Source organism: Leopardus geoffroyi, chromosome C2 (assembly GCF_018350155.1).
Source record: "Leopardus geoffroyi isolate Oge1 chromosome C2, O.geoffroyi_Oge1_pat1.0, whole genome shotgun sequence".
NCBI lineage: Eukaryota > Metazoa > Chordata > Mammalia > Carnivora > Felidae > Leopardus > Leopardus geoffroyi.
The window spans coordinates 42,541,610-42,557,662 of NC_059333.1; the positions used below are offsets into that span (position 1 = coordinate 42,541,610).

The following is a 16,053-nucleotide window of genomic DNA, read 5'->3' on the forward strand; positions in this document are numbered from 1 at the left end:
CACGAGACCACTTTTTTGGATCTAACAGCCTGACGCTTTCTAGTTTCTGGCCAGGCAAATTAAACGTGAGTAATAATAACACAGATAAAAAGCTACTTTCAGAAACACAGTTTTGTTCATTACAACTGACATTTTTCATACCAATTATTTGAATTATTTAGCATTTCCCATTCTGCCCACCCCCAGAAGGGTCTTATATTTATTTTTAACAAAAGAGATCTTATCCTTTCTCACTCCCATCCATCTTGGCAACTGCTCTTGCTTGGGACCATCCCGCGCCTAAGGCAGGAAGAGGGTGGCCACAACGACGATGAAAAAGCCACTGGAGTGAATCAACTCTAGGCTCCAACTCACTGTGAAAAGTGGAACGTACGCACTGGGGTATAAGCAGACTGGAAATGATCACACATGGCAAGCAAAACTAGTCATCCTCCTCAACAACTGCCTGGCCTTGAGGAAATCCGAGATGGGATACTGTGCCATGTTGGCCAAAACTGGCGTCCGTCACTACAGTGGCAATACTATTGAACGGGGTGCAGCGTGTGGGAAATACTGCATAGTGTTGCACGGCGGCCGTCATGATCCAGGTGATTCTGATATCATTAGAAGCATGCGAGAACACACCGGTGAAAAGTAAACCGTGCAGAAGTTTTCCTTAATAAAACCCGCTGGAGCGCGTTAAAAAAATAAATAAATAAATAAATAAATTTTTTTAAAATTAATTAATTAAATAAAAGGGATCTTAAAAATTAAAAAAAAAAAACACAAAATAAACTAAAAGTTCAGTTGAATTGGATTTAAAATGAAAGTCAGAAAATAGAACAAAGCATTAAATAGTAATTGCCTATATAATTGACCAGATCGTGGAAGATAATTTTTATTTGAATGAATCTATGGTCTACAAATGAGGGTCAATTTGAAAATGGAATTCTAGAGTTTTTCTTTTTTTTAACTTTCTAAACCACATAATTGGCTATCTGAAAATTCTATAGAAGAAGCATAATATGTCAGTGTTTTAAGTAATTCCTAGAGGAAGCAACAAAGACATTTTCATACTTGCAGAGGAAAGGCATCAAAATGACTTATGTGAGTTAATTATATTTTATATTTCTTACCTTCCCCCTCACATAATTTACCAGGATGTCAGAATCTATTTATTTTATTAAATAAACATTAACATGAGTGCTTAGTGGACTAGCATTTCTGTTCTTGCACCATAATGAATCTGAATGAATGTTCTAGTGATGCTGATTCAAATTGTGATGGTGAAAGCATATAGCATTAATACATCTTTCAAGGTTTTCAAAGTTTGCTTTTTCCTAAATCTGGAACTGTTGGAGGAAGGGACAAACTTAAGCCATTTTGATCAAGTAGAAGGTATACATTCTCCTCTCCAATTCAAAAGAGGAACCAGGAAAACAAAGCAGCCTGTTACCATTTTCAAGACAGACCTGAGACAAAATTGGAATGTACATTTGAATGAAGTTGGATCTTTAGTCCACTCCTTTCAAACCTAGTTAGTGGACTTCTAAATGGCAAATTTCTGGTCTTGCACAGTAGAAGATTTTCAATCTTTAATAAAGGCCACTATTTTAATGAATCTTGGGAATCCAGCCAACCTCCCTCTACTTAATAATAACAATAATAAAAATACTAATAACAAACACATATATTACTATGGGCAATTTAATCTTCAAACCAACCCAATAAACCAGGCATTATTATCTCATGTTACAGATGAGGAAATAGAGGCACAGAGACAATAAGTAACAGTGCTAACAGCTAGGTAGTGATGGAACTGGTATTTAAACTAGTCTGGCTCCAGATTTCATGTCCATAATAATAACATAATATTCCTCTCACTTTCAGGGCACATGGGTGGCTCAGTCAGTTAAATGTTTGACTCTTGATTTCAGCTCAGGTCATGATCTCATAATTCATGAGATTGAGCCCTATGTCAGGCTCTGTGCTGACAACTCAGAGCGTGGAGTGTGCTTCAGATCCTGGGTCTCCTACTCTCTCCACCCTTCCCCCACTCTCTCTGTGTCACTCAAAAAGTAAATATTAAAAAAAATATTCCTCTCGTTTTCTCTGTTCTCTTAATTCTTAACATCTATCTAATGTGAATTTTATAAATTTTTTTTAACATTTATTCATCTTTGAGAGACAGAGAGAGACAGAGTGTGAGTGGGGGAGGAGCAGAGAGAGAGGGAGACACAGAATCTGAAGCAGGCTCCAGGCTCTGAGCTGTCAGCACAGAGCCCGACGCGGGACCCCAACTCACTGGCTGCGAGATCATGACCTGAGCCGAAGTCGGACGCTTAACCGACTGAGCCACCCAGGCACCCCTCTAATATGAATTTTAGACTATAGTAAATGTAATGGGCTGGATGGTGTCCCCCAATACTCCAAAAATACATGCCTACATCTTAATCCTGTAAACTACAGATGTTACTTTACTTGGAAAAAGAGATTTTTTTTGCACGTGATTAAGTTAAACATCTTGAGATGAGAAATCATTTGGATTATCTAGGTGGACCCTAATTTTTTTTTAAGAGAGAGAATGAGGGAGGGAAGGAAGGAGGGAGGAGGGGCAGAGGGAGAGAGAGAGAGAGAGAGAGAGAGAGAGAGAGAATCTTAAGCAGGGTCCACATCCAGCACAGAGCCTGACACTGGGCTCAATCTCAAGACTGAGATCATGACTGGAGCCAAAACCAAGAGTTGGACACTTAACTGACTAAGCCACCCAGGCACCTCAGATGGGCCCTAAATTTAATGGCAAAGGCCATTGAAAGAGACAGATGCACAGAGAAAAGACACACAGAAGGGAAAGCAATGTTAAGAAGGAGACAGAAATGGAGTAATGTGGTCACAAGCCAAGAAAGCCAAAGAATGATGACAACCACCAGAAATTAGAAGAGGTAAGGAATGGATTCTCTTCTAGAGCCCCCAGAGGAAGCATGACCTTGCCAGATTTTGAACTCTGGCCTCCAGAACTGTGAGAGAAGAAATTTCTGTTATTTTCAGCCACCAAGTCTGTAGTAATTTGTTACAGCAGCCTCAGGAAACTAGTACAGTAAACAATGTGTTGGTTTTGGATGACTACACTGGAAACACATTTTGAGGAACTATTAACAGTGGTATAGCTCAGACAGACTTGTGAGAGATGATTCTTGAATATTCAAGAATTTTGCAAATTTGTTGTTAAATTGCTACCAATCAGGCATCCCCTTATCCCCTCAGAACCACTTGCCTATTTCCCCACTCCCTCTACTTGATACACTACTGGAGCTGGGTGTTCTCTCTTGGCCTAGGTCTCATCTTTTCACAGCCCTCACTCATTGAGTCTAGTAGAGCTCTGGATTCTGGCAATAGGCAATGTTTTCCTTTCTTCAGGAGAGGCATCTTATGCCCTTTAGCAAGTTTTGATTATTACAGTTAGTGTGTATAGGGAGAAGAAGTGTGGAGAAAGCAGGACAAGAATATGAAGTGTTGCTAAACAGCAAAACAGGGGCTTCTATAACAGACCTGTTAGAAAAGCTAGTTAAGTATCGACACATTCAACACCTCCCCCCACCTTCTCTCGCCCTGCCTCAGACACACATATACTTCTATTCTAAAATTCAGCTTGTATTTCATAGGATAATTCCTGAGATCAGATATGCTTGAGTCAAAAGATATTTCAAATCAAAAACTGGAATATTGTTAACTTCCCAAAACCCATAGACATGCCTCTACTGTCTGAATATCTGTTGATTTACCCTGTATTTTTTCCTTCTGTCCCAAAAGTTTTACCTAATTCCTAACTACAGGAAACCTTCTGCTGTGTATTGAATTGTGCTTGCCCAAAATTTATATGTTGAAGACCTAAACCCCAGTTTCTCAGAATGTGACCTTATTTGGGGACAGGGTCTTTACAGACCCTAAGTATCAAGTCAAAATGATGTCATTAAGGGAGCACCTGGGTGGCTCATTTGGTTGAGTGTCAGACTTTGGCTCAGGTCATGACTTTGGCTCAGGTCATGATCTCACGGTTCATGAGTTCAGGCCCCACATCAGGCTCTGTGCTGACAACTCAGAGCCTGGAGCCTGCTTTGGGTTCTGTGTCTTCCTCTCTCTCTGCCCCTCCCCTACTCGCATTCTGTCTCTCTCTGTCTCTCAAAATGAATAAAATAAAAAAAAAATTTTAATTGTTAATATGTGTCCTAATTTAATATGGCTGCTATCCTTCTAAGAAGGGGACATTTAGAAACAATTATATAAGGAGGAAGATGATGTGAAGACATGGCAGGAGATGGCCATCTGTGAGACAAAGAAAGATGGAGGAACATATCTTCCCTTCCCAGTCCTTAGAAAGAGCCAAACTTGCTGATATCCTGAGTTCACACTAAGCCCCCAGAACCATGGGACAATGAATTTTGTTATATAAGCCAAACAGTTTGTGCTATTTTATTCAGCATCACCGGCAATCCCATTCAATCATACATAATCTGAATAGAAAAATTGGACAAAGACAGAACCAAGAAAAATTATCTAGACTTACCCCACTTATGAGTATATAAAAGTGTCAGAATATACTATAAATAAAAACCCTTTATTTGACAAATACAAGGATAGTTCAATGTTAGGAAATCTGTTGATATAACTAACTACAGTATATTAAAGAAGAAAAAAATAATCCCAGTGGACACTAATGACATACATGATAAGCTTCAATAAGCAATCTGGAAAAAAAACTAGAAAAATATAAAGTATTACTGTTAAGTAATTTATAAATAAATTGATGAGTAAGTAATATTTTTAGATATCTACAGCAAATTTTAACTTAATGGTGAAATAGCAAAAATAATCCTATTAAAATCAAGAGCAATATAAGAACAACTGTTAACAATCAGCAATATTCTGAAAGTCTTAGCCAATATAATTAGTAATTAAAACAAATGAAGCATAGTGTACAGAGAAGAAAAATTACCACTATTTTAGTAGTAGTGAAAACAGTAAAAACCAAAGAAATATACTGAGCCAATCAAATGGAGCATTCAGTGATAAATAATAGATGATAGATGGTTTATAAGATAAATAATAGATGATATTTAATATCTATGATATATAAAGAGCCCCTAGACTTCAATAAGAAAGACAAACCATTGAATCGCAAAATACATAAAGAACAAGCAAGCCTCTTCTCCCCAACCAAGTCAACATAAAATTCCAATAAATGTGTGCAAAGTTTCTCAGCCCCATTTGTTATTAGTAAAAGGCAAATAAAAACAACAAGCTGCCACTTTTTTCTCATCAGATTAACAAAACGTAAAAAAGATTATCAATATGAAGCATTGGTGAGAAAGTGGAAACAATATTTAAATACATTTTGAGGGAATAAAGTTTGGTATCTGACCAAATAGAACGATAACATCAGAAAGCATGGTAATTTACAAGAGAACCAATCATTTAAACAGGTTTTACCAAGACTCTCCAAAGCAAAATGAAGATAAATTCAAGAAAAAATTTAGTATTGTATTCCAACCAGGGTTGCTTTAAAACATTTCTGAAGAGCCTGAACAGGCAGAACGTGAAACCTGGAAAAGAGGTGGCCTCAGTAGATCCCACTGCTAAAGTGGTATCTCCTCCACAATGGAAGAAAGTAATTTATTAAAAGGAGTTATCTGCTAGCGTAAGTTTAATGCCAAAAGTTTGGTTTGTTTTAGAAGCATATATGTTTTCAGACTTTTCTTTCTGTATGAAAAGTATATTTCAAGTTAGAGGGTTTTTTAAACAAATATTATTTTTATAAGGTATATATATTACCTGCTAGAGTAAGTTACTTTTCCTATGGTACATGAAGGATTTTTTTGGTATGTGTTTTTAATAAAATCTTTAACCAAAAACGTGGCAAAATAAGACATGCTTTAAAAATGGGGTGTAGAAATATAGCTTTTATTGAATAGGTTAAGTAAAAAGGTTCCTTAGAAACAATGGAAAGTTTTACTTCATGGTGGGAATCTACAGGTGGTTGCCAGGACCGCTTCTTTGCAGTTGTTCGCACTCCCACCCCCTCCCACCCATCTAGCTTCATGGGTGATGCATGTTCCTGTGATGTGCCTTAAAATCACCTGTAGAGTTTTAAAACTCTCCATAACCAAATGGCACACCAAACTGATTAAGTTACAATCCTGGGCTGGAGTTTGGAGTCTGGGGGTGAGGCGAAGGGGATGGAGGTAAGTGGTTAGTATTTTTAAAGGTCTGCAGGTGATTTCACTGTGCAATCAAGCTTGAGGACCACTGGTCTAATGTAAGCCCACCATTGTTGCTTTCCTACCATTGTTGATGGTTCAGAATGAACACTTGACCCAGGCTGGGCCACTCAAATATTCCCCTTGGAATTCTGGAACTGGAGATGAAAAAAATATTACCTCTGAGCTGTATGTGACCTGAATACGCAAATTCAGAAACAGTTGGCAGCCATATTCCATGATGTTCCAATTCAATAGTTGAGGAAACCAGTATGTATTCTTATGGCAAACTATAGTTGTTCAGAGAGAAACAGCCATGAGAAACAAAGTGAGGAAACTTTCCTTGTTTATTACAGCAATCCAACCCTCAGGAACAGTTTTTACCCTTAAATTCTGAAAGTCAACTAAATACCTTTCTAAAAATTATTTTTGTGTAAGCTAGTTCTAACTGAATTCCTGCTACTTGCAACCAATAGAATCCTAATTCGTTTGTGTCAGTAATAGAGGAGCATTTAGTGTTAAGTGTGGATACTCTGATTTTTTTTTTAATATAAGGAGAGCTTTCTAAGAGAGCTGACGGGAAGCTCTCTTAGAGCAGATAGGGAAGCATGCTGCTTAGACCACCTTTGAGAACCTGCTGTTGGAACACAGCTGACTGACAGCTGCAGTTGTTCCCTCCCTGGATCCATCTGGAATGTCTCCCAGCCAATAACTAACCACAGTTACAGCATTTACGCCAGGCCACTCCTGCCTTGTGCAAAACTCTTCTGATGGACAATATTTTCAAGAAGTCCTCATCAACCTAGATGAAACTTTCTCAGAACTACACTGAGATATTAGACTCTTCCTATCAATCTATTTCCTTCTCTCTTTGTATGGGTATCAGACATACCTGGCTACCTGAAGATTCTCCCTACCCATTCCTGCTGTCTCCCACTTTTTCCTTCACAGGTGATTCTCCCAATAAATCTATTGCCTGCTGTATTTGCTAGGACTGCCAAAATAAAATACTACACATCAGGTGACTTCAACAACAGAAACTTGTTTTCTCATGGTTCTGGAGGCTGGAAGTCCAAAAACCAAGGTATCAGCAGGTTTGTTTCTCCTAGGGCCTCTCTCTTCTTTGCCTTGCAGATGGCTGCCTTCTTCTCGCTATGTCCTAATATGATTTTTCCTCTGTGCGTACATCCTGTCTCTCTCTCTCTCTCTCTCTCTCTCTCTCTCTCTCTCTCTCCTTATAAGGATAGCAGTTGTATTGAATTAGGACCCCACTCTTACGACCTCACTTAACCTTAATTACTTCCTCAAATGCCCTATGTCTAAATACAGCCACACTGGGGTTTAAGGTTTTAACATACAAATTTGTGGACATGCAATTCAGTTCATAACATCTGCCTAATACCTTCTTGGTATCTGCTTCTTGAAGCTTCCAAACTAATGCACTGAGCAAAGAGAAAAGGAGCTTTCTCAAATAGTGAGCCCTGCATCAGTGAAGGTGTTCACACAGAGCCTGAAGGATCGCCTCTCAATGATATCATCTGGTCCTACTGATTAGGTTTCAATCTGAATTCCAGACTCAAATAAGTTTTTTTTTAATGCTTTATTATTTATTTTTGAGAGAGAGAGAGTAGGAGCAGGGGAGAGGCAGAGAGAGAGGGAGACACAGAATCCAAAGCAGGCTCTAGGCTCCGAGCTGTCTGCACAGAGCCTGACATGGGACTTGAACTCACAAGCTGTGAGATGATAACCTGAGCTGAAGTCAGATGCTTAGCCAAATGAGCCATCCAGGTGCCCCCTCCCGCTTTTTTTTTTTTAAATAAACATGAGCAGTAAAAAAGTAAACTGAAATCTGGAATACAAAGTAAAACCTGATTTAAATTAAGCCATGATATGCAAAGAGTCACAGAAGATACTTTTGCTTTCTGGGTTGGACCTCTAGTTTCTTTTTTTCCCATGACTGTATTTGTACATAGGTGCAAGGTTTTCACTCATGTAGCCCAAGTACCTACAAGTATAGAACAAGTGTAGCATATTGTATGTGTTCCACAACAAAACTTTCAGAAGTTTTCCTACAATCGTGTGCCGTTCATGGCCTTCAGAAACCCCACAGATAATTCTCTGGGGTAAACAATCTGATCACCAGGAAGACTTGATGTTATTACACCAATAGTTTTCAAGCAATCAGGGCCTGTAAGGCTTAATCTTCCTTACTAGAAAGGGAGGAAGGAATAAAGATGGAAGGAAAGAAAGGCAGGAGCGAGGAAGACATCTTTGTGATCTTGAAGGGAGATTCATGATTAGATGCCATGCTCTATGCACAGAGCTCTTGTGAAGCTAGATTGAGCTAAGAGTGAAATAACAATTACTATTTAAAAGTTACAGATCCCTTGGGGCGCCTGGGTGGCTCTGTTAAGCATCTGACTCTTGATTTCAGCTCACATCATGAGATTGAGCTCCGCCTCAGGCTATGCACTGGGCTTGGAGTCTGCTTAAGATTGATTCTTCCTCACCATCTCTCTGTCCATCCCCTGCTTGCAGGCTCTCTCTATCTCAAAAAAAAAAAAAAAAAAAAAAAAAAAAAAAAAAAAAAAGGCTATATATCCCTAGTCTTTTCAGGCATTTCTAGAGTATTTTAAACAACAGACGGGAAAGTACAGATACCACAGAGTGTGAGGATTCAGCTCAAAATGGCCTGGCATAAGAGAAAAATTTTCTTTGAAAGCTACTATTTTTAGTTTCATATGCATCTGCCAAAGCCTTCCAAGAGCAACATGTTCAACAGCAAGTTTCACGCTTTGGGGAGATTCTGGAAAAATGTGGTGCTTGCAAGGAAAATAAAAACACATTACTTAAATTTCCAGACAATTAGTTTCCAAAACTAATTGTTCTACATGTTTTGGGGTCTATAACAAAGACAAAGGAATGTTAAAAATCGAGAGAAGCTGTTCCAAAGAGGTATAAGGAGATGGCTACATTACCTTAACAATTCATTCTACCGGAGGGTGCAATTCAAGCAAGCTTCTTCCTTTGTGGAATATGATATAACACTCTCTGTAACTCAGTAGTTTTCATAAACTTGTCATTTGCAAATACGACTGGATTTTCTTTCCTTCACTCCTAGGGGTTGCACATTTATATAACTAGACCACTATTAATAGGCCAGCAGCCACAGGCTATGATGCTTCGATTCTCATACGACAGTGGGTTTAAAAGTTTTTGGGGTGCCTGGGTGGCTCAGTAGGTTAAGCACCCGAGTCTTGGTTTCAGCTCAGGTCGTAATCTCACAGTTTGTGAGTTTGAGCCCCACATCAGGCTTCACACTGACAGTGCAGAGCCTGCTTGGGATTCTCTCTCTCCCCCTCTCTCTCTCTGCCCCTCCCCCGTTCTCTCTCTCTCCCTCTCTCTCTCTCAGAATAAATACAAACTTAAAGAAAAAATAAAATGTAAGTTCTCACTGTTCCAATTGTAGCATCGATCTCACCCCATGTTTAAGAGTGCCCTCTCTCCTCTGCATTTCCCCAGATGTAATTCCTGACAATTCCTTTTGGTGTAAACTGACCGAGCCCCTAATTTCAAAGAGGTCAGAAATAAGGCCAGAAAAATGCCAGCGATGCTAGTGGCAAGCCCTTCCATCCATTCCTGGCAGAATGGTACAAGAGCATACCTATGAATTCCCATAGAGGATTCCTTGGTGATGATTTTGGGGACACTCTGGGGTGTATCCTATTTAGCAGATACTTGGCCGAGAGCTCCGCCTCCCAGCATGGAACATCATCTCCAGCCCCAAGTCTTACAGTTGTCACCCTCACCTTGGGTAAACTGAATGCGTCCCCTCTACTTCTTGCCTTCCTCCGTATTTCTAGTTCTTTCTTTCTTTCTTTCTTTCTTTCTTTCTTTCTTTCTTTCTTTCTTTCTCTCTCTCTCATTTCTTACTTTTTCCTCTTTCAATTATTACTATTTCTTCTTGTTCCTGCGTTCTCTTCCCGGACATATTCTCTTTATTTCTACATCTGCCCCTTTCTTGTTTTTCTTCTGGCACTCTTTCCCTCCTTCTTTCCATTTATATTTGTTCCTTCTGTCTGTCTGCCTATGCTTGGCTCATCTCCTCCCTACTTCTTTTTTTCTTTCTATGCTCATCTAGTCTTTTGTTTGTCTCTTTCTACCTTTCTTCTTTCACTTTTTCCTTTTAAATGTCTTTTCTTTTTTAACGTTTATTTTTGAGAGAGAGGGAGAGAGAAATAGATTGTGAGCTGGGGAGGAGCAGAGAGAGAGGAAGTCACTGAATCTGAAGCAGGCTCCAGGCTCTGAGCTGTCAGGAGAGAGCCCGACGTGGGGCTGGAACTCACAGACCGGGAGATCATGACCTGAGCCGAAGTCAGACGCTTAACCGAATGAGCCAACTGGGCGCCCCTAAACTTCTTCTTATAAATTATTATCTCTATTTCATTATCTCAGTCTCTCTCTAATCCCTTTTCTATGTGGATCTCAGTTTGTCACTACTAATATCACCTACTCCTATCTAAGTGTCTAGAGGAAAGTAGATATTTCATTTCTTTTTATATTTTTTCTCTATATCATATTCTCTTCACCAATATCTGTCTGTGTCCTTTGCTTTTTCTCTTTCCTTTTCTTCATTTTGTATCTTACCAAATCGTTCACTGAACCTGTTTTCATATCTTTCTCATCTCCTCTCATTTTCTCTTTGTCCTTTCCTCTCCTCCTGGTTTTGTTCACACACACTCTCATACCTGTCCCTCCCTCCCTTTCTCCTATCTCCACTTTTCACTGATTTTTTGCTTTATGTCTGTTTTGCTGTGTGCCCCCGTGAGCTCACATGCACATGGGAGACAAAAGGAGACAGAGGGAAGAACCCAGAGGCTGGATCTGTGCCTTGTGACTCTGGTTATCCACGGGAATCTTCTGATTCAGTTGTCTGCAATGGGGCCAGTGAATCTAATAAGCATCTTGGGTTGAGATTCACTAGTTTAATGATAAAAGCTCTTGACAACTAGGATTAATCATCTGTACTTCATGCAATAATCAATAGGGAAATAAGGGAGATTTTGAGAATTATGCTGAAATAAGATCTCTGTGTGAGAGATTACCAAAACATTATGGGAAAGAGGACTTGGAAGCAGAGAAACTAATGGAAATTCATATGTTCACATATATGTATATATATGTATATGAATATATATACTTAATGTTTATTTTGAGTGTGTGTGTGTGTGTGTATGTGTGTGTGTGTGTGTGTGTGTGAGAGAGAGAGAGAGAGAGAGAGAGAAAGAGAGAGAATGAGCAGGGGAGGGGCAGAGAGAGAAGGAGAGAGATGGGAGGGGCAGAGAGAATCCCAAGCAGGCTTCATGCTCAGGGCAGAGCCCAATGCGGACTCAATCTCATGACTGTGAGGTCAAGATCTGAACCAAAACCAAGAGTCAGATGCTTAACTGACTGAGCCACCCAGGTGCCCCAAGAAATTCATATGGATCTTATTAGGCCTAAGTTAAATAGCAACTCACTAGGCTTGCATTTATAATCAATTTCTCCCTCACCAAAACCCCCTGCATATGGTTTATTCTCCTGTTGCACCTCTTACCAAACTCAGGCTCACATTTGAATTATTTGTACCATTTCTCTACTATCTCCTAGACTGTGATTATTTTTATGGGAGGACTAGAACATTTTCTCCGTTGTTTTCCTAGGACAATATATAGCCTAGAGTTCTAATTATATACATTTTCAGAGTCATTGTCAGCATTTCCTTAATTTAATTAAGTAATATTAATTTGTCTTCAAAACTATTAAATTGTTGATATTATCAGCTGAGAAAGATATAGCAAGTCTTTGCTATATAGAGCTAAATACAGAATTTGTTCACACCAACAATTAACATTTACTGAGTGGTGGGATAACTGGTAAGGATATAAGAGCAATATAGATTTTTGAATTTGGACATGGACTCTTGATTCAGACGACCTAGTTTGGATCCCCTCCTTGTAACCTGCTAGCCACACGTACAAAGCAGGCTAGGACTGTACCTATTTTCCAGAACAGCCAGCTGTTAATCCTCTGTGGCTGCCTTGTCCATGCTGAGTTGGCTCAGTAAGGTATTCATCCCTGAAGGCTCCAGCCTCAACCCATGTTCAATATAGCTCTGTTTAATTACATTTTATATTTATTATTTATATCTGTATAAAATAATTTATTATTATTTTACATTTATTTATTATTTGGCAACTCCAGATAATGATATTAGATTCTTCCTATGTCATTTAAATATTGACCCAACTCCCTGAAGATCAACTTGAAAAAAGATCAGATGTATCCACTGGTTTTTCCGTCTGGAGACTACTAACAGAATAAGACTTTAGATCCCACCATTTGAAACTTTAGTAAGAAAAACGATTTATCCCCTTCTATAGGAGAAGATCCAATTTTCAAATGTAAGTTCTCTGGGAAGCCTTGAAGTCTGGTATAACAAATAACCCATGTGTAAAATCATTGTCGGATGAATCTTGTTTGTAAGAAATACCCCCCACCCCAAGCCACATGTACATGCATCGCAAAGAAAGATGGAGCCTCTATGAAGGTCACTGCATGTTGGAAGTTTTCTGTTTCTGATGGGAAATGTGGAATCGATCCCTATAGCTGTCCTCGTATCTGGGCATAATTAAGCAAGAATGTGAAAACTCCTCCGCAAAGAAAATTCATTTCCCTTCCTTCCTTTCCTTTTTTCCCTTTCCATATGCTTTCAGTTTTCGTACTTCTTTGCTTTTTTACACCAACATAATTGTCCATAGTTGTTGCCTGAATTCATCACCCATAGTACACCGTAGTAACTGGGAGAAAGATTACAGCCAGTAAGATGAGCTAGCACAATTTTTGGCATGAGTCAAACACTCAACACATATTACCTTTGCTTTTCTTCCCTTTCTGAGCTCCAGCATACACCTTACCCATAACTACTGATCAAATATTTGAGCTTTACACCTTTCAACTAAAGAACTACTGTGCTGTATGAAGACTCACATGTATATTACATAATTATACCTTCTGTTCAAAGAGTTGATAGAATATAGATATTATTCACATAATTTTTAGAAAATACCCCAGTCGATTATGTTTTACATGCTATAAAATATCTACAGTAGAAAAAAAATTTATTTCCAAAACTATCAATGAAACCTTTGGTACCTACCTAATGTGACTGGTAGGTTTGGGAGTGATAAAACTGCCACTGGAAATGCATTACCAACAAGGACTTGGCATCCTTACCTCCTCATTCCAAAGACACAATCTTAACTATGTCCCCGTGTGGTTATCCTTTCATTACATCTGTTTTACTTTTCAGAGTTCATTGCCCTTCAACAATCACATGCTGGCAAGTTACCCTGGTAATTGAAGTTTGATTTAAGAATAACTATGAACTTCCACCTCATTCATTCTCTCATTCATCCTTTCCACTTAGGTTCTGCCTTTTCTAATCTAGAGCTTGTGCGCCCCCACACAGCCAAATTTAAGGAGTGTACCCGTCCCAGGTTTCCACGCCCATTCCAGCACAATATAGTATCTCATCCTTGTGAACTCCAATTACTAACCAGCAACAAACATGAGCTCTCGTGAACAGGTGTCCCACTTGTTTTGTAACTCACGAGAGCTACTGGTTAAAATGTGAAGCTAAGAGAAAGAAAAATGAAGCCAAAACTGGTCCGCCTGAGGAGCTGCTGGGAATAAAGCTTTAAAGCCTTCCACTCAATTCATACTTAGGCCACTGTCTCTCCTTCTGCCTTCATTAGGAAATAATGAAAATAAATAAAATAGTATCTGCTATGATCACAAGTATTTAGTACATGCACTTTTGTTTGAGTTTACTTCCCTGCCTTCCAAAAAAACACAGATATTTAAGCACCAACTCACGGTGATAAAATTAAATTTTACTTTTGCAAACATAAACATGAAGAAATGTCATTTGTAGCAAAAAAATTCAAATTAGAAATGTTTGTGTATTTCATTATTTAATTTCTAGGCAGCAATAGAGGTAAGAATTTTTTAATGTGGTTTGTATCACAAAAGGGTCTTGTTCTCTTGAAAAACAACCTTTTTTGAAATTCCAGGAAAGTCGAAGTACCATAAAATAATCAAGGCCTGCACACTGCAGGTAAAAACCCTTCAGCTATTATTGAAACGTAAGTATAATTACACACAGGAAAAAAATATCATCAGCACAGGAAAGATGCCTTAAGAATTCTTTGTTTTTTTCAAAACTGATGGACATGAGTGAGCTCTAATATCATTATGCTTAGAAATGGCTTCATCCAGATCCAACTGAACACCATTAATGCTCATTTCCATACAGCCATTATAAAAAGCATTCACTGGCGTGGCGCTGAACGGAATATCTGTAAAAACAGAACGTTAAGATATTAGCCCAAGACTTTTGGCATCTTATTTGCTTACAACTAGAGGAACTATTCAGACTTCCCATTTCCAACCTAATTCTCACCATAAGGCAAATGTTAGTAATGTTATTCAACCCAATAAATTTATATTAAGTGACTCATGTATATAAAGTATGGTGCCTGGCACTGGATTCAGCATATCATGAGTTCCTCTGATTTCATAAACACAATCAGTCTCATCAAAACCTAAGCTAAGTAAACACACTTGAAAAAGAGTCGAAAAGAGCATATTCTTACTTGCGATGTTCTACTTTATTATTTTCTCTTTTGAAAAATTTTTTTTGAGAGAGAGAGAGAGCATGAGAGCAGGAGAGAGGGTCAGAGAGAGACAGAGAGAGAGAGAAAGAGAGAGACAGATAGAGACAGAGAGAGAATCTCAAGCAGGCTCCATGCTCAGTGTGGAGCCAGATGTGGGGCTCGATCCCATGACCCTGGGATCATGACCTGAGCCGAAATCAAGAGTCGGACACTTAACTGACTGAACCGCCCGGGCGCCCTTATTATTTTCTCTTTAAATTTGAACAATAGTTTATAAGCATTTTTAAATCATTTTTTTCAAATCCAAGCTATAGCTACTTGGAAATCTTTTAAAAATGTCATGATAAATATATCTCTTTTATTATTGCTAGAATAAAAGCAGATTTCTGTATTTTCCCAAAAAATAGCTTCTTGCTGAGCATAAAATGGCAACTCATGATAGGGAATTCACTTTTATGTGCTGTTTGGTGTTCTAAAAAATAATTTTAATAATGCTTCAGTGACTAGGGTCTTTGGGCCTTTCTACACTTTCACTTTCTTCATCAGACTTAATACTTGAGTTACACCCTTGAATTCCTAAGAGCTATGATTCATCTTAACAACAACCATCTCTATACTTGCTTCTTTCTTGGCATCTTCTCTCCATCAATTTAGTTCCCAATGCACATGTTTCAGCCTTTATTCTTCTTCCTTAGTGCCTTATGCAAAAAATATTCAGTTCAAATTTTCTACCTCTAGTTTGCCAATACAGTGAATAAAGTCCATACTTTCCTAGGGGCTCACAGCATTTTTTATGAAACCCTTTCAAGTCTGGCAGAGCATCAAAGATTATGCCACTATTATAAAAATCCTCAGAATCGTCAATTTTCCCTGATTTTTACTTCATAACATTCAATTCAATATGCCTATTTTGCATGTTAACTGGTACTTTACCTATCCCATTGTTTCTACTCCTAATATCTCAATTGTCACAGTTCTCCTCAATTTTCCTCACTCTTTTTCTAAACACATCTTACCTGAAGTCAATCTAAAGTGTTGGTGAAAAAGTCCTGGAACCGCTAAAATTTGACAGTTTTACCTCTTTCGAACTCTTTCGTTGTCTG

At 38.5% G+C, this 16,053-nt stretch overlaps 1 protein-coding gene and 1 pseudogene across 1 annotated transcript in view; one reads left to right on the top strand and one right to left on the bottom strand.

Annotated features, from left to right (window-relative positions):
• Positions 1 to 310: 310 nt before the first annotated feature.
• Positions 311 to 637, top strand: LOC123610311 (annotated as a pseudogene).
• Positions 638 to 14,229: 13,592 nt separating this feature from the next.
• Positions 14,230 to 16,053, bottom strand: part of PROS1 (protein S) — a 76,897-nt gene continuing 75,073 nt past the window's right edge. Inside the window, exon 15 of the mRNA XM_045501702.1 lies at positions 14,230 to 14,632. Within this exon, the coding sequence (XP_045357658.1) occupies positions 14,472 to 14,632 (161 nt within the window). The 3' untranslated portion in view covers positions 14,230 to 14,471. The remainder of the gene's footprint in view (positions 14,633 to 16,053) is intronic.